This window comes from Anguilla rostrata, chromosome 2, assembly GCF_018555375.3.
Source record: "Anguilla rostrata isolate EN2019 chromosome 2, ASM1855537v3, whole genome shotgun sequence".
NCBI classification, from domain to species: Eukaryota; Metazoa; Chordata; class Actinopteri; order Anguilliformes; family Anguillidae; genus Anguilla; species Anguilla rostrata.
In genome coordinates, this window is record NC_057934.1 from 3,565,919 (window position 1) to 3,591,420 (window position 25,502).

At 40.9% G+C, this 25,502-nt stretch overlaps 2 long non-coding RNA genes and 1 gene segment (V, D, J or C); 2 read left to right on the plus strand and 1 right to left on the minus strand.

Moving 5' to 3' along the window:
• The window catches only part of LOC135243905 (uncharacterized), a 73,186-nt gene that overhangs the window by 1,112 nt on the left and 46,572 nt on the right, over positions 1-25,502 (plus strand). The window lies entirely within an intron of this gene.
• On the plus strand, positions 8,942-10,073 carry LOC135243955 (uncharacterized). The gene is made up of 2 exons (XR_010326860.1): positions 8,942-9,245; positions 9,413-10,073. It is a non-coding gene; the product is annotated as an uncharacterized LOC135243955 (long non-coding RNA).
• On the minus strand, positions 14,624-17,876 carry LOC135243878 (Ig kappa-b4 chain C region-like). The segment is given in 2 exon segments: positions 14,624-15,212; positions 17,682-17,876. Coding segments are annotated over 2 exon segments (504 nt in total).

Consider the following 25,502-nt stretch of genomic DNA (forward strand, 5'->3'; position numbering starts at 1 on the left):
CCCCCGGGCTGCCTCGCTGCGCAGGCGGTAGTGGAAGAGAAGAGTAACCCGGGCCGATGGCCAATCTTTGGAACAGGTACCACACCTAAATCTGAGATAAGAGGCCAAGAAGACGATTGTTCAGTCTTTTTTATTTTGTTGTGTTTCCATTAATCTACTGAAAACATACGGGACTGCATTTGAACCACATGGTGGCAGTGTTCCATCATTGATTTGCTGACAAAAGTGTGTGACTGACCAAAAATGGCTTTTTTGGAGGTAACTACAACGAGCAACAATATAATGAACTCAACAATTAGATTCAATAGGCTATTGAATACAGATGATATTGAACTCAACAATTAGATTCATTAGGCTATTGAATACAGATGACTATGAGCTTGGGATGTGCAGCATGGCACCATTCAGACTGAATATTCAGCCTTAGTCTCGTAATAATCAATCAAGCAGTTAAATCAAGCCAGGAAAGAATAAATCCAGAAACCTCTCTAGAAGCATCTCTAGCAGTCTACCCCTGATTAAGGACTAAGGAAATACACCACCAATGCAGGAGTCAGGGGGGACACATACATGTCACGGTTTCTGTGCAGGGTAGATCATTTTTCCGTGTCTGCACCGGCTCAGTTGTTAGCATTCAGATTAGCCACTCAGCTAATCGTTATTTTGGTGTTTGGGGACGATTAGTTTAGAGCTCGCAGGTTAGTCGCTCGGCTAATCATTATTTTTGGTTCCTGTGGGATGATTGTTCCCGCCCTAACATTCCTTGCATTCCTGCAGGATTACCACGATGATCTGTTTCACCTGTTGGCTGCTCACATCTTCCGCTGATTACCAGCCACACCTGTGGCTGGGTATTTAAAGCGTCAGTAGGCAGTGGAACGGTGTTTGAGTGTAACGTGTTTTGCTCTAGCCAGTTCGCTGTCTCTTTTCTGAGCAAGGTACAAGTATTTTAGGAACCAAGGAATTCAGACTTCAGTTTTTTTTTTTTTTTTTTTTTTTTTTTTTTTTTTTTTTTTTGTGGGAGAAACGTATTAGGACGGTATTTGTCCAGATTCTGAGGTTGGCGGTTTTTAGGGGTGATTGTGTCACCTTCGGGGCACAAATCTTTCCGCCTCTTACTAACCAGTTTTCCTCCTGGTTTTAGTTGGCCTCAGAACGTCTTCTGTTTGTTTGTGAAAAGACATTTTCTTGTTCTCAGCTTCGGTTTGAAGTCGTTTGTTCTTTATTTCTCGTTTCCCTGTTCCTTTATTTTTTTATACTCCTTCCTCAGTTACCCGTTTAGGGGTTCATTATTAATTATTTGGGATATGTCCCTTAGGAGTATAGCACCCCCTTATTTCGTCTCTCACGAAACTTAGTGGGTACTGGAGTGCCCTTCAGTAACTTATAGATCCCCTGTTTGGTCGCGTCTGATCTTCACACTTCCCCTCCCTCACAATACAATGTCTAACATATAAATGTCTGAATTGCCACAAAATTAAGGTTAAGTCAACAAAAGACTAGACTTTCAATATATCTATCTATACATATATATATACATATACACACACATAGAATATTTTAATAAGATCCCTCACTTATAGGGACGTTATTTATATATTTATTTCATTGTTTGTTTTTTGCCTGCTTGTTTATACATACAACGAAGATGGTTAATGACAGTCGCAGTTTGTAGAACATTGTTTTCTCACGAAAAGACAGCTGAATGCGTACTTTCCGTAGGCACAGTGGCAGTAGATCTTCCATCCCCTCCTCCTCTCCTCTTTAGAGAGATTCTCTTGTAGGCTGTAGTTGAACTGAACAATCCAGCTGTCATTGTATTCTAATTCTTCTTCCAACATTTCGTCGAAAGTATCACGCCACAGCGTGGGAGTCCAGTCTAGGAAATTACATATTTAGACATAACAATGTAAGTCACTTTATTGGGATGGCAGGTATGCCATCCCGCCAAGTTACGCCCTGGCGGGGGCATGCCCCATACCTATACAGCACCGAGAGTTTGGCACTTTTCAGGGTTCCCCACAGAGAAATAACCACAACAGCCACAGACACTCAGCCCTTAAAAACATTAAATTCTGTACATTCTGACCCCATTTCAACAGACAGAATTCATAAACAACTTCACATGTCCACACAATAAAGCCCCAAACTAAGGGGATTTTGCGTTTTCTCCTTCTTCTTCTTCTTCTTCTTCTCATTCTTATTTTTCCTGCCGCCAATCCCACTAACAACAGGTCTCCCCATTGGACATTTCACTGACACCAGCCAAATCTGCACCTACACGACCCAATCAAAAACGCGCATACACACGCAAAATACCCATACATTTTTACTCTGAAACATTTCCAGTTTGAACAGCTAGTCCGCCTGTGGCCTAGTGGGTAAGGTTACAGTCTTGAGAACACAGGGTCGTCAGTTCAAGCCCAGCTAGGAACACGTTTCTTTAACCTGCTTCAACCCTCACTAATAATTGTCTACTAGCCAACTTATCAATTATTGCTTTTGCACCATATCTACCCGCCGTTCACCGTTCAGTTATTAACCGGCTACAATATTGCTAAGCCATATGCATTATGACTTACCGTCTGTACGTTCAGTTATTAATAACCGGCTACAATATTGCTAAGCCATATGGATTCAACGGGAGCTCTTCTGTGCTTACTGGCCTGTGCTCTTTAAAACCACCGCCAGGTTGGCTGATGATATTTCATGCATTGCACAGCTATGGCATGGTGCTGCACTAACGAAGTCACAGACTGGTAAACCTCCAGTTTGAGGCTTGAATCCCGACTCGCCCTCAGGCAGATCATTTCCTCTTTTACACTAACGTTTTCTTACGCTTATATTTGCTTCACCAAAACTCACTCACGACCACCCATATGCATTTCATGACGGCAAATGTATTCCTTTTATTAAAAAGTTACACCAGTTCACCACTGTGCCATTTCTACTAACTATATTTCTTCACTTGGCTACCGTACAAAACTTTCATATCAGCAAACGCCACGTTTCTACATTCATGTTACCTCGCCCTGTTCTCTATCTAGCCACATAGGCTACAAACAATTACTACGTATGTACATTCTGCAACTCCGCAGTTTGAACGGTTAGTCCGTCCGTGGCCTAGTGGGTAAGGTTACAGGCTTGAGAACACGGGGTCGTATGTTAAAGCCCAGTTAGGAATACGTTTCTTTAACTTGCTTCGACCCTCACTAATAATTGTCTACTACTTTTCAATTATTGCTTTTGCACCATATCTACCCGCCGTTCACCGTTCAGTTATTAACCGGCTACAATATTGCTAAGACATATGCATTATGACTTACCGTCTGTACGTTCAGTTATTGACCGGCTACAATATTGCTAAGCCATATGGATTCAACGGGAGCTCTTCTGTGCTTACTGGCTTGTGTTCTTCTTTAAAACCACCGGCAGGTTCGCTAATGATATTTCACGCATTGCACCAGTTCACCACTGTGCCATTTCTACTAACTATATTTCTTCACTTGGCTACCGTACAAAACCTTCATATCAGCAAACGCCACGTTTCTACATTCATGTTACCTCGCCTTGTTCTCTATCTAGCCACATAGGCTACACACAATTACTACGTATGTACGTTCTGAAACTCCGCATTAAAACATTACATTTAAAATCATGATTCACTCATAAGTATAACTACTAGCACTGAACATGAGAAAAACACATTAGTGCAATAGATTGCACACATTATTTGCCTGTCATGTAATGTAATGTTATTTAACCCTCCACTTCAAAAACTACTGTTCAATACCGACTGTTATATATACCGTTTGATAAGGAATATAAATTCGCTCATGGTCACTCCATTTACTTCGCACTATACTTCGTGATCATGTCAACCTTCACCTACATGCCCATTCTGCTAAAAACATATTGTTTCAACTACGGAATTTCGTAATTTCATCTTAATTTCTCTCACACTGTTGTTATTCTCTCATATGCAAAGCCTGCTGGGACATATGCGTCTGCTCCTATTCTCCACTATCATGTTTTCCGGTTCTAGTTTAGCAAAACAGCGAAGAGGATTCCTACCTGCAGATAAGCCTATCAAAATGCCTTATAAACCTTACAAACACTAAGAGTGCCTCTCCACGAAATAACAGACAACGGAGCAGGACAGAAGGATAAACCTTACAAACACTAAAAGTGCATCTCCACGAAATAACAGACAACGGAGCAGGACAGAAGGCTACACAAGTTGCGACCTAGGGAGTTATAATTCTACGGGCTTGTTGATTCTTTTGTCAGTCAAGGCTCGTTGGATGGACGTCAAATCCGTGAGTACATACCATATTTCATCTGCGTTTCTGATGCGTTTACGCTTACGCCACTGCATCCTTTCTCACAGCCACTGTTTTACATATATAGCAAACCGAAACTGCTGAACGGTACACGCTCATCAGACTGTACAGATTCACACAACGATAGCCATAATCCACAACCGTTTCTTGCAGGGTCGCATTTCTCACTCTCATAATAAAACGCTTTGCAAAAAGAAATGATATCTCATAAAAAAACACGTTTTCAACGTACAAAAATGCCAAGTTACTCAAAAGTATTGATATCAAAATGACGCCAAGTTACGGTAGTACAAACAATATAGGCTATCTTGCCTCACCGAAATGACATAAGATGTATTTCAAAGCAATGCTACCCAATATTTCCTCAGTTCTTTCAAGTCACTTGGCCCTGTGTTTTGTAATCTTACCATTTTACAATGTCATGCAAATTTTGTGTCACATCAAAGAGTCAAATATTTCGAATTGCCTCATGGAACACATTGAAATTAATGTACAAAACTGCTGCTGAGTAACTACAGGAAGCATGTTTCTCCAGAAAACATGTTTATACTTGCTTCTGAACTGAATTTGAGTACATGTGCAAGTTATTGTATATTTGCTACGTACAATAAATACTGCATGTAAAATACATATTGTACATACATACATAGACAACTTCTTTATCCTCATGGGGACATTTCCCTCGCAGCATGTTACATTCACATTTACGAACACACACTTATACCAAGAAACATACTATCATTCACGCAACTGAAAGGCTGGGCAGCGAAATACATGCATACCAATACAAACTGGACATATACACGCCTATTCAATCAATCTTGATTGTGAGAGAGCCATTCACACATATGTTTGGCCTGTCCATGTAGTGCATGCTTATACACAGGGCCAAGTGACTTGAAAGAACTGAGGAAATATTGGGTAGCATTGCTTTGAAATACATCTTATGTCATTTCGGTGAGGCAAGATAGCCTATATTGTTTGTACTACCGTAACTTGGCGTCATTTTGATATCAATACTTTTGAGTAACTTGGCATTTTTGTACGTTGAAAACGTGTTTTTTTATGAGATAATAACAATACATTGTTACACGTACTATAGTTTTAATACAGTGGACTACTGTAAATAAATCTTTAGTATACAGCAGCTTACGCATTCTGATTTCAATTGAGGTATGAACTTGTTAGGAAACCTCTGCCACTATCATGTTTGGGATCCACTACAGTTTCATGCAAATGTATTGGGACCGTTGTGTTGCAGTTGTTTCCCTCTGTAGTAATCAAATTTGTATTTCAAAGCAAATGACCATGGTGCTAAATTCAGTGTGTGCATTGATTTCATATGTTTTTAACTAATATTGAACTATATTACAACAATGCCATTCAAATACTCTTTTTCTAAGTCAACATAAGCATTAGGACAAATGGCTTCTTTCTAAACTTGCTTGATAGCAATTAAACCAAATACTGGAGGACTTAGGAGTCACCAGCATTCAGGCCATCCATGGAAGAAATGAGAAAGTGGTGAAAAAGTTGTGGGGGAAAAAAAGCTAAATCCTCAAATGATTGCTGGTGATCTCTATACATTAGGAGTGAAAGTATCACAGGACACAGTGTGAAAAAACATAGAGGCAAATTACAAAGGCTACACTTCTAGATGTAAACCTCTCATCAGCAACAAGGACAGAAAGGAGAGATTGGAATTTACAACAAAAAAGAAAAAAAGAAAAAAACAAAGATAAGCCTGATTAGTAGATGAGACAAACATGAACCTTGACCAGTGTGATGGAAAGGTGAAAGTGCGGAGAAAGAGCGGAGTTGCTCTGGACCCTTGACATACTACTTCTTCTGTTAAGCATGGTGGAGGCAGTGTGATGGCTTGGGCCTGTATGGCTGCATCTGATGTTTTATGTTGCCTTCAATAGTCTGATATTCCCAATTCACCTAATGGGATCTCCAACATATTCCTGATTCTTAGAAAACTATGACAAGGTCATCACTTGAAAGCGGGGTTAGTTTCGGCTTTGCTAAGTTTGTGCTCATTCAGGCTGGAAAGTGAGAACATGTATGTATGCCAATTTTCAGATAAATATGCATATATTGGAATGACAGGTATGCCATCCCTCCTAGTTATGCCTTGGCGGGTGGCATGGCCCATACCTATATACAGCACCAAGAGTTTGGCAGTTTTCATTCCTACAGCCAATTTACCCATGCATACAAAGCACTGTTTAAAAGCCTTTAATTAAAACTTGTTAAATCATCTGAAGAGAACGTGGTCATTCATCATTAATGTGTCACATGAAAGTATCAAATAACAAACATTGCCTCATGGAAGAAAACATTATTTAAATTCATATTTTAAACATCTTATGAAAACTTACACTCTAGAAAGGATATTTTTTACTTGGTTTGTTAACAATGGCCATATCGTCTACTATGCAAAATCCCACAATATCGGGGACATTCAAATATACAATAAACAATATTTTTATAAAATATATTAACTGAAACACTTCTCATCTCAGATACTTGATTTAACATTTGTCCTCATTATATTTTACTTTACAAGCATTAAACTTTTTTATTGACCAAATTTGGTTTGGAAACGTATGTTCACTGATTGCTGAACTCACAAATTAGACTGCAAAGAAACGCAGCTGGACATCCAGTTTTACTCCAAGTTAAGGGGAAATGTTCTCTGAAACCAGGACTCAATCTTTATACTCTTTATACTTTATATCTGTCTGACTAATTTTGTACAGTAATGCCAAGATCTGATTTCAAAGAGGCTTCCGGGCTTCAGTCTATGTCTATGGGGAAAATCAGCTACCATTAGTAAAGCAGTCCCAAAGTGAGGTCTCCAAGGTCTAGCCACACGGTGACCTAATTTCATGAATATTATGAAACGTTGCAAAACTATTTGAAATTCAAGTTTTACATATTTATTTCTTATTTATATAGGTTTTGTTATATTGGTAAGGGAAAATGCATAAAGATTTATTACAAGCAGACTGAGAAAATGTCAGGATTCAGTTCTGTTTCTGTTTTTCCTTTTTGGGCCACCAGATGGCAGCACTTCAGTTTGTATTTCTGTTCGCTCCCTCTTTAGTTTCCCCAGTGTTAATTGGATCGTTGTTTTCTATGATTCTATTATTGTTTTTCTCTGCGTCTCGTTATCCCTTCCCTGTCTGGTCAAATTGTGAATTGTGCTCACCTTTGTCTGATCAGTTTTCCTGTCTATTTAAGTTCTTTGCTTCTCTGACTCAGGTGCTGGTTCCTTGTGTTTCCGCATGTGTTTCTGCTTGTGTTTTCTGCCCGTGTGTTCCTGCCTATGTGTATTCTGCCCGATTATCTTGGATTTGCCTTTTGAAGTTTGAGTTTTTTTACACTCTGCGTTTGGGTCCTGGTCCCCGTTCTCTGACAGAAAAGCACTTAAAACAAGCAAAACACATCCTGGAAAAAGTAGTTGAAGAAATACAAAGTGCAATATTTCAGACAAATTCCTCTCACTTCATCTTTCGTTGGCTCCTGCTTTTGATTGAGGTTATAAATGTACTTTCTGTCCTCTTACACATCAATTCCACAGGGAACGCACTGTTTTGGTTGTTTGCGTGGGCAGGTACCACACACAAATTGATTTGTCACACAGTCATCTTTAGTTATGTTCCGACCGCATTGCTAACCTGGCACTCAGTTTTCTTCCCAGGGGTGATATGTGTGTGAGGCGATGCTGTGACCGTGGCTGCTTTGGCAGCTGCTGCTTCTGACTTTAACCATGTGATGAATTCCAGTCCCATTCGCTTGCATGATTTTGCCATCCTGTAGTCTATTCAGAGTTTATATCTGAAGGTACCTTTTCAGTGAAAACCTGAACGTATGTCAGGGGTGTTATTTTCAGGGAGTTATAAACCGATCTTTTCTAGAATACAATGGCCACAGTCATTGATCCCCACACTGATGTCAATAATCAAAGCAAATCACGTTCATCAAATAATTGCAGTGAATTAATTTTGTGTGATTATATGAGCAAAATTAGTTTTGATGGCTCTTGACTGAGAAATTTGTAACAAAGCATCTGCCATTCAGTTGCTGCATAGCGTGCCAGAGAAGAGAGAAACCAATCCACACCTGGTTATCAGCACCTGTTACCTATTGTTTGGTGGGGGGTTTTGTGAAGAAAATGGCACAAACTGCCTGTATTTCTTCAATGACTCTTTATTTATTTATTTATTTTTTTACAGTTCTGACAATGCAGTTATTTTAAGCCCAGTTATTTTGGAAAAGTAATGGATGGAGGAGGGTATTACATTTGCATTGTTGGAGTACTTTGCATTTTAAAGTCCAGACATCCGATGGTGTCAGCCTTTCTAGTGTTAAAAACAACACGTAATGTATCATTATTTAACACGCATCCGCATGCCTGGTTAAGAAAAACACATTTTGTGTAATTTCAACACAGTCTGTGTTAAAAAAAAGTCCCACTTCCTAACACATTAATTGTACAGCATAATTGTAATGCAAAAGTAGTAACACAAAAGCTGTGTCTGGGATATTAACAGATCTTTTTTGAGAGTGTGGGCAAGAGAGAGAAAAGCGAGCACCCCTGGGTGGGGCATGAAGTTCTTGCATCACGACAGATAAAAATAGCGAATAGTCCACATGTCCCAGCCCTCTACAGACCCACTGCTGTTCACACACCAGAGCTCCTCTAACTGTGTGTGACAGGATTTGTATAGAGGAAGGGGCTTTGCATACCTGTCCTGCCTCACTGCTCCACACACTTTAAGACCCCCAGCACTGATCAGTGACTGTCCAGTCCTTTCACAGACACTGACACAGGCAGCATCATGATGATGTCAAATATTTTACTGCTGGTGATGCTGGAACTCTTTGCTCAGGGTGAGATTGACGAATCCATTTCAACTTTTGGTCATGCTATATTTTCTTTCTCATTGTTTGACAAAGCATCTGTGTTCACAGCATTTGTCATTAATGTCCAGTTTACCAGAATATTTCCCTGTGTTTGAGAATTGCTATGAGAACCATTTCCATGTTTTGTTTTTCAGAATCGATGGCAGATGTAGTTCTGACTCAGTCTCCGTCAGCTCAGTCTGTTCAGCTGGGCAACACTGTCTCTATCAGCTGTACAGCCAGTCAGAGCGTTTACACCAACTCCAATGGCGAGTTCCTCCACTGGTACCTGTAGAAACCTGGTCAGGCTCCTAAACTTCTGATTTATTATGCCACAAAACGCCAGTCTGGGATTCCTGATCATTTCAGTGGGAGTGGATCTGGGACTCAGTTTACACTGAAAATCACTGGAGTCCAGGCTGAAGATGCAGGAGATTATTACTGTCAGAGTGCCCACAGTGGTCCTGTGTTCACACAGTGATACAGAGCCGTACAAAAACCTCCCTCAGTCAGACTGCACAGAGACTGCACTGCTGCAGCTGGGACCTACTGCAGGTGCTGAGGGGGGAGGCACTCACCAGTGACATTGAGGGGTCTGCTCTAAAATATTGAGCTACAGTGGATTATTATAAAATCATTCATATTCTCTATTCAAAGAGATTACACTACATTTTAATTTCAGTGCATCCTGACTTTTAATTAGGAATGTATTCTGGAAGAATTTCCAATGACTTTGCATTTTGAATTCTTTGTAAAATAGTTTAACACAAGATGTCACAGAACCGTGCAGCAGTGAACAGCAGGCAGTCCAGCACAGTGGAGTCACTCAGTCCAGAGCTCTCCCAGCACACATCACACAGGCTGCTGTTACACACCCTGACCAATCAGAGCTCCACTGCTGCTTCTGATCTGATCCTCTAACACCATAATAAAAGAGCACAAACTACAGTCTGATAGGCACTGCTGACCAATCCTGTGAGCCGCTGTGTAGAAGGGAACACATCATTATCTGCATGGTCACCTTAGGAGGGAGGGATTCATTCAGCTCAGTTGTCCCTTTCTCACTGAGGACCAAGTGGTTCCTCTGGTTGACTGTTTGCCTGCAGTCTGCCTGTACCAGCTGCACAGTGTGAGCTCCCAGATTCAGTGGCTTTGCTGCTCTGCTGGCTGAGCGCAAAATGAAAATTAGAGGCTGCTGGCTGCACATGGGGAAGAGCAGGATTTTCTGTGCTCTCCAGAAGTGATGGAGGAATTACTGTTTGGGACAAAAATGAGAATACAACTTTTTTTATAATGTAGAATACTTTTTTCATGGTTAGTGCTGTTGTTTGAATATTGCAAAAGAAAGCATCTTCATTGCTTGTTGTCAAAATTGCTTGTTGTTCATTGCTTGTTGTCTGCCAAATGCCTGTAATGTAATGTAAATACAACTGCACTAAATACAAGGAAAGAGGTTTTCTGCGTGCAACAGGGAACGTTGACAATTTACAGTATTTCACTTTTCATTAGTTATATATGGATATACTGTAAATGAATAATTCCCTGTACCTGATGGATGTCCTTGACTTTCCGATCTCTTGTAATGAACCTACTATCAAAGGACACAAGATGTGAATTTTTTCAACATATATTTAAAAATCCTACCTCATATTCAACCAGTCTTAATCAGTTGCACGCCTAAACTCATACAGAACAATGTCAGAAACAATAATATTGACATTTCAGTGCTTGACTGGGTAAAAACAACAGTGAGTAGGGCACATGTCCCTTCTTTCTGTAGACCCACTGCTGTTCACACATCAGAGCTCCTCTAACTGTGTGTGACAGGATTTGTATAAAGGAAGGGGCTTTGCATACCTGTCCTGCCTCACTGCTCCACACACTTTAAGACCCCCAGTACTGATCAGTGACTGCCCAGTCCTTTCACAGACACTGACACAGGCAGCATTATGATGGGGTCAAACTTTTTACTGCTGGTGATGCTGGGACTCTTTGCTCAGGGTGAGAATGACAGATCTATTTTAACTTGAGGTTTTAGTTATAGTTCACATTTTTGTTTTTTCTTTTCACAAAACAACTGTTTTGACACAAGTTGCCATTACAGTCTAAGTTACCAGAATTTTGCTAATTGTAATATAATAACGTGCATTGACATCCATTGCCATTTTTTTTTTCAGAATCAATGGCAGATGTAGTTCTGACTCAGTCTCCATCAGCTCGGTCTGCTCAGCTGGGAGACACTGTCTCTATCAGCTGTACAGCCAGTGAGAGGGTGTACACCAACCTCTATGGCGACTTCCTCTACTGGTACCAGCAGAAACCTGGTCAGGCTCCTAAAATTCTGATTTATGCTGGCACAAGTCGCCAGTCTGGGATTCCTGATCGTTTCAGTGGGAGTGGATATTTAACTCAGTTTACACTGAAAATCACTGGAGTCCAGGCTGAAGATGCAGGAGATTATTACTGTCACGGTGTTCATTATATCAGCCGCAGTGAAACTATATTCACACAGTGATACAGAGCCGTACAAAAACCTCCCTCAGTCAGACTGCACAGAGACTGCACTGCTGCAGCTGGGACCTACTGCAGGTGCTGAGGGGGAAGGCACTGATCTGGAACATATTGCCAGTGGACCAGTGGGGGCGACAATGAGCTTCTGCCCTAAATTTATGCCTCTCTGTACTGAGGAGGAGCTACTCTGTGTCATGCACAGAACCCATAGCAGAGCTGCTGCTGAACCACACACACTACTGTACCTCAGCATCACAGGAAACACGTCGTATATCAGCTCACAAGGAGCAATGATCACCTGGAGTTCACCCTAAGCTGAGGATGTGTACTTTCTCCTAGAGGAGGAATGAGTGGGATTTCAAATTAACTTCTGTCTGAAGGGTATTTTGAGTTGAATACATACATCAGAGTTTATGTAATTAAAGATGTTTTGGTTCAGATGGGATCCTGGTGACATCTCAGCCACGATGCACTGAATCGCAGAATTTATTTTCTGCGACAGTATTTCTTTGATTGGCACGATCATCTTTTTTATCTAACAGCTATTGCCAAAATCACACAAACACAAATAAGAAGGCAGGTATGCATATTTGTTGAGGACACAAGCAGAGCACATGTGAGACATTAGCAGTGACAGCTCAGGCTGGAGGAAGGATTCACACACAGGCCCAGCTCAGTGTGCAGCAGTAAGGAGCAGAGAGGCTGAGAGCAGAGCAGGGTAAACACAGTGTGATCAGAGTGTGTGAGCTGGGCCTGCACCCGCCCTACTCAGCACAGTCAGCTCTCCTCAGTGTCTGAGGGGGGGCAGCCTGGGAGCCCTTTGTGGCCTCACAGGTCAGTGACCCCGCCTTCATCCAGTCGTCCGCACTGAGAGTCAGGGAGCTGCTCCAGCTGTACAGGCCGTCCTTCCCCAGGACCCCGGCGCTCCCGGCCACGCCCGAGCTCCTACTGGTACCGTCCACTTTCCAGTGCAGAGTCCAGTCTGACGGGAAGCCCTTGTTGGCCAGACACACCAGTGTGGCCTTCCCCTGCTTCACCTCCACACTGGAGGGGGGCAGGACTGTGAGGGCGGGGACTGTGTCACCTGGGAGACATGGCAGAAACAGTGAGGTCAGACAGTGGACACGCCCCCCCCACCCCCATGTGTCAATCATTCTGTCCTTGAAATGAGACTGAGACGTGAAATGTCATACAGAAGTTATCACTTGTAACTAATTTGGAATGTCTGAAAAGACTTTATTCACATTTATTTTCTGCGACAGTATTTCTTTGATTGGCACGATCATCTTTTTTCAAATTTTCTCGTTAGTTATTCAATTTAAACTCAACTTTGCATGATACAGCATGGATAGACTTCCATAACAAGCTCCCATATTATTTTATTTGATCATTTTTAACTCAAGGGATATCAATTCATTCATTTTGAATTGATATCCCTTGAGCTTAATGCATTCAATTGAACAGGCATCCATTATATTTCAGGCATGGGGTCAGTACTGGGTTAGTATTACCAAAACCTGTTTGTGTTTACTGAATAAATGCAGCATTGTGTATCTGGATATTTGAAGGATGGAATATATAAAAGTGAGAAAACCCCTCAGATATCAAGTGTCAAGGTCACCAACTGTAAGAGACCCCTCTAATGCACCAAACAGCAGAAATATCTGAGTGGAGAAGAAATGGGTGCAGTCTTACCTGCTGCTACATGGAACAGAATTAATTTAATATTATTTCAATTATCCAAAATAATGTTTTAACCAATAACTTAATAGTTATGGGGACCTCTTTTTCTCCATTCGAGAAGTGGAACAGATACAATTACATTTTTCACCCCATGAAATCACAAGGAAACACTAAATGACTAAAACACTCATTGAAGCCACTGAAAATTTTAAAATGCAGAAAATAATTTTTTTTCAACAATCTTTGGAGTATTTGAAATGCAAATAGTAATTGTAATCATCAAATCTTTGTAAGAATATGTTGTTTTCTGAATATTTATGAATCGAGAACCCATTTTTTTATTTAATTAATTTTAGCATTTACAATGAAAGCATAATTTTGCTTGTCTGCTTATCTTCGTTTATAAAATATTTTCTCACTTAAATGCACAATTGTATTTTGAGATTAGACTGTATTTATGATTCTAGGCACTTTAATTTAGTTATAATATGATACTAAAAGGTTAAGTTTAAGTATCACATTATTATTATTCTGTACAGATAAATAAGAGTGCAAGTCCCCACAGATGTGAAATCTCTAATCTGAGATTCACGCTAAGGCAGACGTAAGGTACACCAACATCCTATTTTTAGCTAACTATGGAAATGAGCCCTCTACCTCCTCATGCTCAAACAGCTGTCTCAGTGCTGGGGTATTTTGGGCTGAGAAACTGCAAGCTGTTGGGGTGAAACTCAGATTTGCATATGCAGGGCGGGGCAGGTGGTTCTGCTGTCCCTCAGTGGGACTGACTCAATCTGGGAATAGAGCAGCACTGTGGCCAGGTGTCTGGGCCGTCCCCAGGGGGTTAGTGTGAGCAGAGCACACATCCTGCTGCACAGAACTGCACTGAGCGCGCTCACACATCACTGCCCCTCTCAGCAGGCCTCCAGAGAATTAAAGCACTGACCCAATAAAAAATATATATACTTTTTTCAATTAACACATTTTTAAAGTTTTATTTTTATTATTATTTGAATTCTTGGGTGTATTGCAAAAGTATTTTCAGTGACAAGAATGTAATTGTGATTTCATCAAAGTGAGGGCTGGCATCTTGGTGGAATCACTACAGATATTGCACAAAAACACCATTAGCACAAAAAGTCTACTTTTTATAATAACAGCCAGTCAAACAATAACTTTTCAAAGAATCTTTATTATTTCAATGACTTTTATCTAACAGCTATTGCCAAAATCACACAAACACAAATAAGAAGGCAGGTATGCATATTTGTTAAGGACACAAGCAGAGCACATGTGAGACATTAGCAGTGACAGCTCAGGCTGGGGGAAGGATTCACACACAGGCCCAGCTCAGTGTGCAGCAGTAAGGAGCAGAGAGGCTGAGAGCAGAGCAGGGTAAACACAGTGTGATCAGAGTGTGTGAGCTGGGCCTGCACCCGCCCTACTCAGCACAGTCAGCTCTCCTCAGTGTCTGAGGGGGGGCAGACTGGGAGCCCTTTGTGGCCTCACAGGTCAGTGACCCCGCCTTCATCCAGTCGTCCGCACTGAGAGTCAGGGAGCTGCTCCAGCTGTACAGGCCGTCCTTCCCCAGGACCCCGGCGCTCCCGGCCACGCCCGAGCTCCTACTGGTACCGTCCACTTTCCAGTGCAGAGTCCAGTCTGACGGGAAGCCCTTGTTGGCCAGACACACCAGTGTGGCCTTCCCCTGCTTCACCTCCACACTAGAGGGGGGCAGGACTGTGAGGGTGGGGACTGTGTCACCTGGGAGACAGAGCAGAGATGTGGTGAGGTCAGACAGTGGACACGCCCCCATGTGTCAATCATTCTGTCCGCACAATGAGACATGAATGTGATGCAGAAATTATCAGGCGTCACACTCAGGCAGTGGCAGAAGTGAGTTTATCCAGATTCACCTCACATTGTAGAATAAAATGCATCCTGACACGATTAAATATTCAGTCTGCTTTTTTTAGTTATTATGATTATTATTATTATAAACTGTGAGTGCCCTTTATAATGAGAAGATTTGGCGCTTTATTAAAGGTTTAATTGCACTCTCCAGCTCTTGTACAGCTTGACCTGCTTTTGTAAATTATAAACCAGTTCCCTAAATAATATCCTCAACTGTTAACGAAAGAAAAAATAAATGCGTAATGGCATTAAACACTGATAATCTACAGAATGAATCACATTTTCTGAAGTTTCCTTTGTGTTCCTTCTCATTTATGAACTAAACACGCAGTCTGAAAACAGCATTGCCAACTTTTCTTAAACCTTACTACAATGTATCAAATAGAAAAACTAATTCAGCAAAAATGGAAATTTCTCACATTTTTAGCACTGAAACCAATATTCCGTAGCCTACAGAATGCTACGACATGACTTATTATTATTTCATTTATTTATTTTTATTTACGTGGATAACAGTCGCATTGCATGTCACTGAGAAAACGATGATGTTCGTAGTTCCCTCGACTGTACCATTAATACCATTGGACTGTTCAAAAATCAATGAAGCCGTTGTGATCCTATGGACGTGAAGTACACCAATGCAATTTATTTAGTCCATCTGGAGCACAAAATCGAAAAAGCATGGACTGCATCTGACAATCGGTACTGTCATCTAAGCATCAAACACGAAGACTGACAGACTGAAGTCAAAGATGGATAGATTAAAAATAATTTGAGAATTTATTTTTCCACGTATCACAACAATGATTAGCAATTCGATTTACAACGTCTAACGTCGGAAGATTTACAGCATATTTTAAAAGAAAGCAAAAACACCGCTAAAGATGGATCTGAAAGAGAATTACTTACGTCCAACTGACAATTTTGTTCCGCCACCGAAAGTCCTCCACAGTGACACAGACTCATTCACCCGCCGTACAAAAACCTCTCACTCAAGCGACACAGCTTTCCTTTACCCTTTCCCGTTCTTTCTGACCATTTTTTAAAATGTTACGTGTCCTTTGATTTGTAAATATTTTACGCAAACGCAGCTTAGCTACTTTGTTGAGCTTTCCACGTGCATATGTTCTTTTTTTCTGTCCAGCTGAACACCTGATTCAGCTTGAATTATATAAAATGTGGAATGTTTACAATGAGAAAAGGCTATTTGTGAAGTGAATTAAAATTAATTCAGAAGGATTTGAGATCAATTTCCAATTTTGCAAATAGTAAGCCTACTGTTTCTTGTTAATTCACGCATCACAAAAATGATTAGCATTTTGATTTACCTCGTCGGAAAATTGCAGCATCTTAAAATGAAACAAAAATCGATAGTGATGGGTCTGAAAGAGAAATTACTTACGTCCAACTGACAGTTTTGTTCCACCACCAAAAGTGACCCACAGTGATGCAGACTCATTTACCCGCCGTACAAAAACCTCTCACTCAAGAGACAGTCGTTTGCCTTTGCCTTTTTTAATTCATTCTGACTTCACGAGCCTTTTGTTTGTTGAATTTGTTACATGTTACATGCCCCTTGATTTTTGTACACTATATCCTCTGCAAATGTAGTTTACTTTGATGAGCTTTATGTGGATCTGTTTTTTTCGTCCAACTGAACTACTGAAACAGCTTGAATATGATAAAATGTGGAATTTACAATGCTAACACTTCGTTTAAACTGATAGAATCTGGTCGAATCTTCTAAAATTTTTGCAGAAAAAGTTTAGAAAGCCGGGTTGTGTCGCCACTTACTGCCGATTTCCAGTTTGGTCCCGCCACCGAAAGTCCACCACAGCGATTGAGTCTAATTAACCGGACGTGCAAAAACCTGCCTGTTGGACAGATCGTTGATCTGACAGACTAAGTAGTGTTAGAATGTCCTCTGCTGGAGAATCGTGGAAGAACAATTAAGATGATGTTCTGAAAGTTGTCAAGATCGTGTTCTCATTATTAAGTTTGAAATATTAATATTAAATATGTTTTAATACCCATTCTGTAATTCAAGTGCCCTGACTCAGACGAAATGATAAATGATGCGACTGTGACCGGACTAGTAGTGCGAGATGAGCAGATGAGCGCTCATCACCTCCTGTATGGAGTCACAGATTCCTACTATTCCTGAACCCCACAGACATTCAGTAACCATGGACAGCCACAATGGTTATTCTTCAACTATTTTTCCGCATTTTTCTTAATTTTACTCAGACCTCTTTTCGAAGACAACTTAAAAAGAAAACATTGAGCCAATGGTCACTTTAACTTCATTTTGAGTTTTACCTTCATCAGCACCACTGTTATCCCTGAGGTAATAACGCTGATAAGTGGAAGTTCCAATCTGGTGTTGAATTCTGATGGTGCTGCTCCTGACTGGCCAGTAACTCCACAGGCCAGTGTGTAATTGGCCATAGTGCTGATCAGAAAGGGAGGGTGTCAGTTGGCTCAGCTGTTCCCGTCTCATCATGAAAGAGTGACTCTGGTCCTCCACAGGCTGCCTGCTTCCTGCCTGTGTCAACTGCACAAGATGCACAGGCCTCCAGCTCAGTGCCTGTGCTGCTCAGTCTGTGCATTGCGAGTAAAGATGTGATGTGTAACAGCACACACATTGGGGAAGAGTGGAGGATTTTCTGCATTATCCAGGATAGATATATAACTGTGTCCATCAAGGATCCCATCTGACATAAATGTTTTAATCCATGATTTGAGGCCTTCAAATGTGATTTGTTATCTCAAACTAGAGCAAACGGGGGAAAGGATAGATTGATTTTTTAAAAGTCTGGACAGACATTAACCAATATTTGATACAATAACACTGTAAAAGAGAATAAAACAGTTTTTCTCTCTACAGTCAACCCAGTTTCCCTATTGTTAAATCAAAGAAACTCACACTTTTATTTCATATGGAGATTCAGGTATGTATTTAATCAACATTCAAGCTTATTTTTTATTTGAAAATGATAGCATTACACTTATTCTTTAGCTAATTTAGTTTGGCAAGGTTTTATCATTGTTGAACTTGCCAAACTGGGTTGCTGAAGAAAAATGCTGATTTGCATGTAAATCTAAGCAAAGGGTAAGCAATGTTCACTGAATCCAGAACTTTCCAATGACTGGCTAATTATTCATAATGATAATAACTTTGGAATTTAAAGAAGCATACATTTTTAATGCCTGCTAATCAGTTTGACATTTATAGCTTTAAAATGTGTCATAGACAGTAATATAAACGCATTTTGGGATCTTTATAGTGTCTCATGCTGCCACTTTGTGTGGCAACAGAGTGGTGATACAGAAAAGGAAACACCAGGGCTAAAGGCCTTGAGTGTATATTTGATAAACACAAAAGCAAAGCAGTAAGGAAAAATAAAACTGTGCAGTGGTTTTCCCCGAGTCTTCAGCTGTTCTGAAAAGGTTACAGGAGAGAACAGACCACCAGTTTCCTGGGGTTCACTGAGGGCCACAGACAGTCAGCATCTGTGGGGAGAATCACACACCATTAGTGAAGCAGTTCCAGAGCGAGGTCCCCAGGCTCTGGGCAGTGGCCTTTTAATCTGGAGGTGGGGGGGGGGGCTCTAAGTGCTGCAGCTGGAGCCCCTCCTGGAAGAGCCTGCTCCCAATCACTGAAGAACTGGTGTAATTACTGCGGTTCTGTTTGGGCTGCTTCTCTCTGGCCTGTGGCTGCTGTCCATGATCCTGCAGACACTGGGAATCGGGAGAGGTGACAGGAGAGAGAGAGAAAACAAGGACAGCTGGGCGAGGCACCCAGTCCCTGCATCACAATGGGTTAAAACAGCAGTGAATAGAGCACGTGACCAGCCCTCTACAGACCCACTGCTGTTCACACATCAGAGCTCCTCTAACTGTGTGTGACAGGATTTGTATAGAGGAAGGGGCTTTGCATACCTGTCCTGCCTCACTGCTCCACACACTTTAAGGCCCCCAGTACAGATCAGTGACTGACCAGTCCTTTCACAGACACTGACACAGGCAGCATTATGATGATGTCGGTCTTTTACTGCTGGCGATGATGGAACTCTTTGCTCAGGGTGAGGTTGATGGATCCATTTTAAATTTTGGTCATGCTATATTCTCTTTCTCATTGTTTGACAAAGCATCTGTGTTCACAGCATTTGTCATTAATGTTCAATGTCTGTGTTTGAGAATTTTAATGTGCTATGACAACCATTTCCGTGTTTTTTTTTCAGAATCAATGGCAGATATAGTTCTGACTCAGTCTCCATCAGCTCAGTCTGTTCAGCAGGGAAACACTGTCTCTATCAGCTGTACAGTCAGTCAGAGAATTTTCACCAGCTCCAATGGCGAGTACCTAAACTGGTACTTGCAGAAACCTGGTCAGGCTACTAAACTTCTGATTTATCTTGCCAAAAAGCCAGACTGGGATTCCTGATCGTTTCAGTGGGAGTGGATCTGGGGCTCAGTTACACTGAAAATCACTGGAGTCCAGGCTGAAGATGCAGGAGATTATTACTGTCAGAGTTACCACAGTGGTGGTGTGTTCACATGATACAGAGCCGTACAATAACCTCCCTCAGTCAGACTGCACAGAGACTGCACTGCTGCAGCTGGGACCTACAGCAGGCTGTAGGGGCGAGAATGATCCACCCCTCAATGCACACCTCTGTACTGAAGCGGAGCTGCTCTTGTCACACACAGAAACCATAGAAGACTGCTGCTAAAACACACACACACTACTGTATCACAACATCACAGGAAACACAGGTATATCACTCACAAGACGCAATCATCACCATATTGCTCCTGAGTTCCACCAAATGCAGAGGATGTGTACTTTCTCCCAGAGGGGAATGAGTGGGGTTTCAAATGAATAGCCTCGAAAGTTATTATGAGTATGTATTCAGTTCATTCATGATGATTTAATTAATGGTGCATCTATTCTGGTGGAACCCTGGTTTCATCACAGCTGTGTTGGACTAAATCACAGTGTTTTATTGTTTTCTGAGATCTAATTTTTTTTATTTCCCCGATCATCATTTTTAATAATCAGTGAAATGGTCATGTTGCAATTGTGTGACTCAGATGAGTGATTCCCAAAAGCATGTTGCCTTCGGTTTTACGAAGCATAAAGTAGCAAATATCATTATTATTTATCACCCTTCAAGCATTTTGCTATACAAAGCAACATGAATAAATTCATTGAAAAAGTCACTTGTTATTAGACAGGGGATTTTTTTAACTTAAGGGACATGAAGCAGTTGCACATGCATCCATCATATTTCAGGCATGGATTAGGTATTGGATTAACAAAACCAGAACATGTCATAGTTCAGTGAAGAAATGTAGCATTGTGTGCCCAGAATTTTCAAACAGAGGGAATGTAAAACCAGCAAACATGTCTGATTCACACAGAATTAAAATCATGAATACCAGTAAAGCAGTCACTCTCAGTGGGGTACCTCACCTTATTCAGAAGAGATGAGAGTGATCTGCATGTGTAACTACAGGACACATAAGGGTCTTGCACACCATACAGACAGTGAATACTGCATCACCCCCTTTGTAAACCCACTGAGTTACTGCTGTAATCTTGTGAAAGAAATGTAATTATTTAGCTGAAAGATGAAGGAGAAACATGAAATGTGCATTGATGGTAGCATTATTTATCATGCAATTTAAAAACTGAGAATGAGATAAATCAGGAAACATTCAAAATAATATTTTTATTTCAGTTTTCATTAATTCCAGATGGATTTACTTCAACTGAATAATTCAAAGCGCCTAACTGATGTCCTTGACTTTCTGATCTCCCATAAAGAAACTACAATACTAACATGCAATGTGAATTTATTCAACACATATTTTATACAATATTTGAGACATATCCAGCAAGCCTTTTTTCACCAGTTATTTGTCTAAATCATACATTACAATGCCACAAACAATAAGACTGACATTTAAACATTTAACAGTGTAAAACAGCATGTGTTCCAGCCCTCTACAGACCCTGCTGTTCAACATCAGAGCTCCTCTAACTGTGTGTGACAGGATTTGTATAGAGGAGGGCTTTTGCATACCTGTCCTGCCTCACTGCTCCACACACTTTAAGACCACCTGTACTGATCAGTGACTGTCCAGTCCTTTCACAGACACTGACACAGGCAGCATTATGATGATGTCAAACTTTTCTGCTGGTGATGCTGGGACTCTTTGCTCGGGTGAATTGACGGATCCATTTTAACTATTGGTTCATGCTATATTTTCTTTCTCATTGTTTGACAAAGCATCTGTGTTCACAGCATTTGTCATTAATGTCAGTTTAACAGAATATTTCCCTGTGTTTGAGAATTGCTATGACAACCATTTCCATGTTTTGTTTTCAGAATCGATGGCAGATGTAGTTCTGAGCCCAGTCTCCATCAGCTCAGTCTGTTCAGCTGGGAGACACTGTCTCTATCAGCTGTACAGCCAGTCAAGCGTTTACACTTACAGCAGTGGTGAGTGTCTCAGCTGGTACAGCAGAAACCTGGTCCCGGCTCCCAAACTTCCGATTTATGCTGCCCAAGTCGCCGGGCCGGATTCCCGATCGTTTCAGTAGTGGATCTGGGACTCAGTTTACACTAAAAACACTGGAGTCCTGGGTGAAGATGCAGGAGATTATTACTGTCAGAGTTACCCACTACATCAATAGTAAGTATATTCCACAGTGATACAGAGCCTCAAAACCTCCCTCAGTCAGTCTGCAAGAGACTGCACTGCTGCAGCTGGGACCTACTGCAGGTGCTGAAGAGGAAACCTGATCTGGGACAGCAGTACTGCCAGCTGGGCTGTAGGGGGCAGAATGACTACAGCCCTCAATGCAAACCTCTCTGTGCTGGAGAGGGCTCTGTGTCACACATAGCAGAGCTTCTGCTGAACCACACACACTACTGTACCACAACATCACAGGCATACATAGAATATCAGCTCACAAGGGCAATCATCACCATATTGCTCTTGAGTTTCATCACATGCAGAGGATTGTACTTTCTCCCAGAGGGGGAATGAGTGGGGCTTCAAATGAATTGCTTCCAGAAAGCTAAAATTTTGAGTATGCATTCAGTTCATTCATGATGATTTATTATTAATGAATTGCATGTATTCTGGTGGAATCCTTGTTTCATCACAGCTGTGCTTTGGGCTGAATCACAGTCTCAGATTTGACTGTTTTTTTGAAGGGTATAATGTTTTTTATTTCAATGATCATCATTTTTGTAATAATCAGTGAAAATGGTCATGGTGCAATTGTGTGACTCAAATGAGTGATTCCAAACCATATTGCCTTTGGTATTTAGAAGCATAAAAATAGCAAAATATCATTATTATTTATCACCCTTCAAGCATTTTTTCTTCATACAAAACAACATGAATAAAATTCATTGAAAAAGTCACTTGTTATTAGACAGGATTTTTTTAACTGAAGGGACATGAAACAGTTGCACATGCATCCATCATATTTCAGGCTTGGATTAGGTATTGGATTAACAAAACCAGAACATGTCATAGTTCAGTGAACAAACGTAGCATTGTGTGCCTATAATTTTCAAACAGAGGGAAAAACCAGAAAACATGTCTGATTCACACAGAATTAAATCATTGAATACCAGTAAAGCAGTCACCCCCTCAGTGGGGTACCTCCTTATTCAGAAAGTTGAGAGTGATCTGCATGTGTAACTAAAAGTCCCATAAGGGCTCTTACACACACCATACAGACAGGGGTCTGCATCACTCCCTTTGTAAACCCATTAGTTACTGCTGTAATCTTGGGGGAAAGAAATGTAATTATTTAGCTGAAAGATGAAGGAGAACATGAAATGTGCATTGATGGTAGCATTATTTATCAGGGTTAAAAAACTAAAAAATAGGATTAATCGGGAAACATTCAAAAAAATATTGTATTTCAGTTTCTTTAAAATTCCAGATGGATTTACTTCAACTGAATAATTAAAAGGGAGCCTAACTAGTGTCCTTGACTTTCTGATCCCCCATAAAGAAACTACAAAAAACTAACATGCAATGTGAATTTATTCAAAAATATTTAATACAATGTTGAGACATATCCAGCAAGCCTTTTTCACCAGTTATATGCCCTAAAATCATACATTACAATGCCACAAACAATAAGACTGACATTTAAACATTTAACAGGGTAAAAACAGCATGGTTTCCAGCCCTCAAAGCCCCCTGCTGTTCACACATCAGAGCCCCCTCTAACTGTGTGTGACAGGATTTGTATAGAGGAAGGGCTTTGCATACCTGTCCTGCCTCACTGCTCCACCCTTTAAGACCACCTGTACTGATCAGTGACTGTCCATTCCTTTCACAGACACTGACACAGGCAGCATTATGATGATGTCAAATGTTTTACTGCTGAGGGCTGGGACTCTTTGCTCAGGGTGAGATTGGCCGGACCCATTTAACTTTTGGTCATGCTATATTTTCTTTCCCCATTGTTTGACAAAGCTTGTGTTCACAGCATTTGTCATTAATGCCCAGTTTACCAGAATATTTCCCTGTGTTTGAGAATTGCTTTTGACAACCATTTCCATGTTTTGTTTTTCAGAATCGATGGCAGATGTAGTTCTGACCCAGTCTCCATCAGCTCAGTCTGTTCAGCTGGGAACACTGTCTCTATCAGCTGTACAGCCAGTCAAAAACGTTTACACTTACAGCAGTGGTGAAAGTCCCCAGCTGGTTCCAGCAGAAACCTGGTCAGGCTCATAACTTCTGATTTATCTTGCCTCAGCCAGTCTGGGATTCCTGATCGTTTCGGTGGGAGTGGATCTGGGACTCAGTTTTACACTGAAAATCACTGAGTCAGGCTGAAGGCGCGGGGGGATTATTACTGTCCCGGTTACCACAGTGGCTGTGTGTTGAAACATTGGCTTCAGTGGTTATTATGGAATCATTCAGATTCCTTTTCAAAAAATTACCTACATTTTATTCAAATGCATCCTAGCCTTTATTTAGGAATGTAATTTGGATGAATTTCCAATGATTATGCATTTTGAATTCTTTGTAAAAAAGCTTAACAAGATGTCACAGACCCTGCAGCAGTGAACCGGGGACTCGGGACAGTGGAGTCCCCTCCGTCCAGAGCTCTCCCAGCCCCCACATCAACACAGGTCTTTACACCTGACCAATCAGAGCTCCTGTCTTCTGATCTGATCCTCTAACATAATAAAAAGAACACAGCCTGATAGGCACTGCTGACCAATCCTGAGGGCCCCTGTGAAAGGGGCACATCATTATCTGTTGGGCACCTTGGGGGGAGGATTCATTGTCAGTTGTCCCCTTTTTCACTGAGGACAAAATGATTCCTCTGGTTGACTGTTTGCTGCGTCTGCCTGTCCAGCTGCACAATGTGAGCTCCCCCGATTCAGTGGCTGTGTCTCCAGCTGGCTGAGCAAAATTAAATTAGAGGCTGCTGGCAGCATGGGAATAGGGAGGATTTTCTGTGCGCTCAGAACTGATGGAGGAATTACTGTTTGGGGCAAAATGAGAATACACTTTTTATAATGTAGAATACTTTTTCATGGTTAGTGCTGTTGTTTTTTAATATTGCAAAAAAACATCTTCATTGCTTGTTGTCAAAATTGCTTTTGTTCATTTCTTGTTGTCTGCCAAATCCTGTAATGTAATGTAAATAAAATAAATAAATACAAGGGAAAAAAGGTTTTTCTGCGTGCAACAGGGAAAATTGACAATTTACATTATTACTTTTCATTAGTTATATATGGATTACTGTAAATGAATAATTCCTGTACCTGATGGATGTCCTTGACTTTCGATCTCTTGTAATGAACCTGCTATCCAAAAGGGCACAAGTGTGAATTTTTTCAACATATATTTAAAAAACCTACCTCATATTCAACCAGTCTTAATCAGTTGCACGCTAAACTCATACAGAACAACAAAAAAATAATATCGACATTTCGGTTGACTGGGTAAAAACAAAGTGAGTAGTGTCCCCTTTTTTCTGTAGACCTGCTGTTCACACATCGAGCTCCTCTAACTGTGTGTGACAGGATTTGTTTAAAAAGGGAAAGGGGTTCCCTTCCCCGCTCCTCACTGCTCCACACCTTT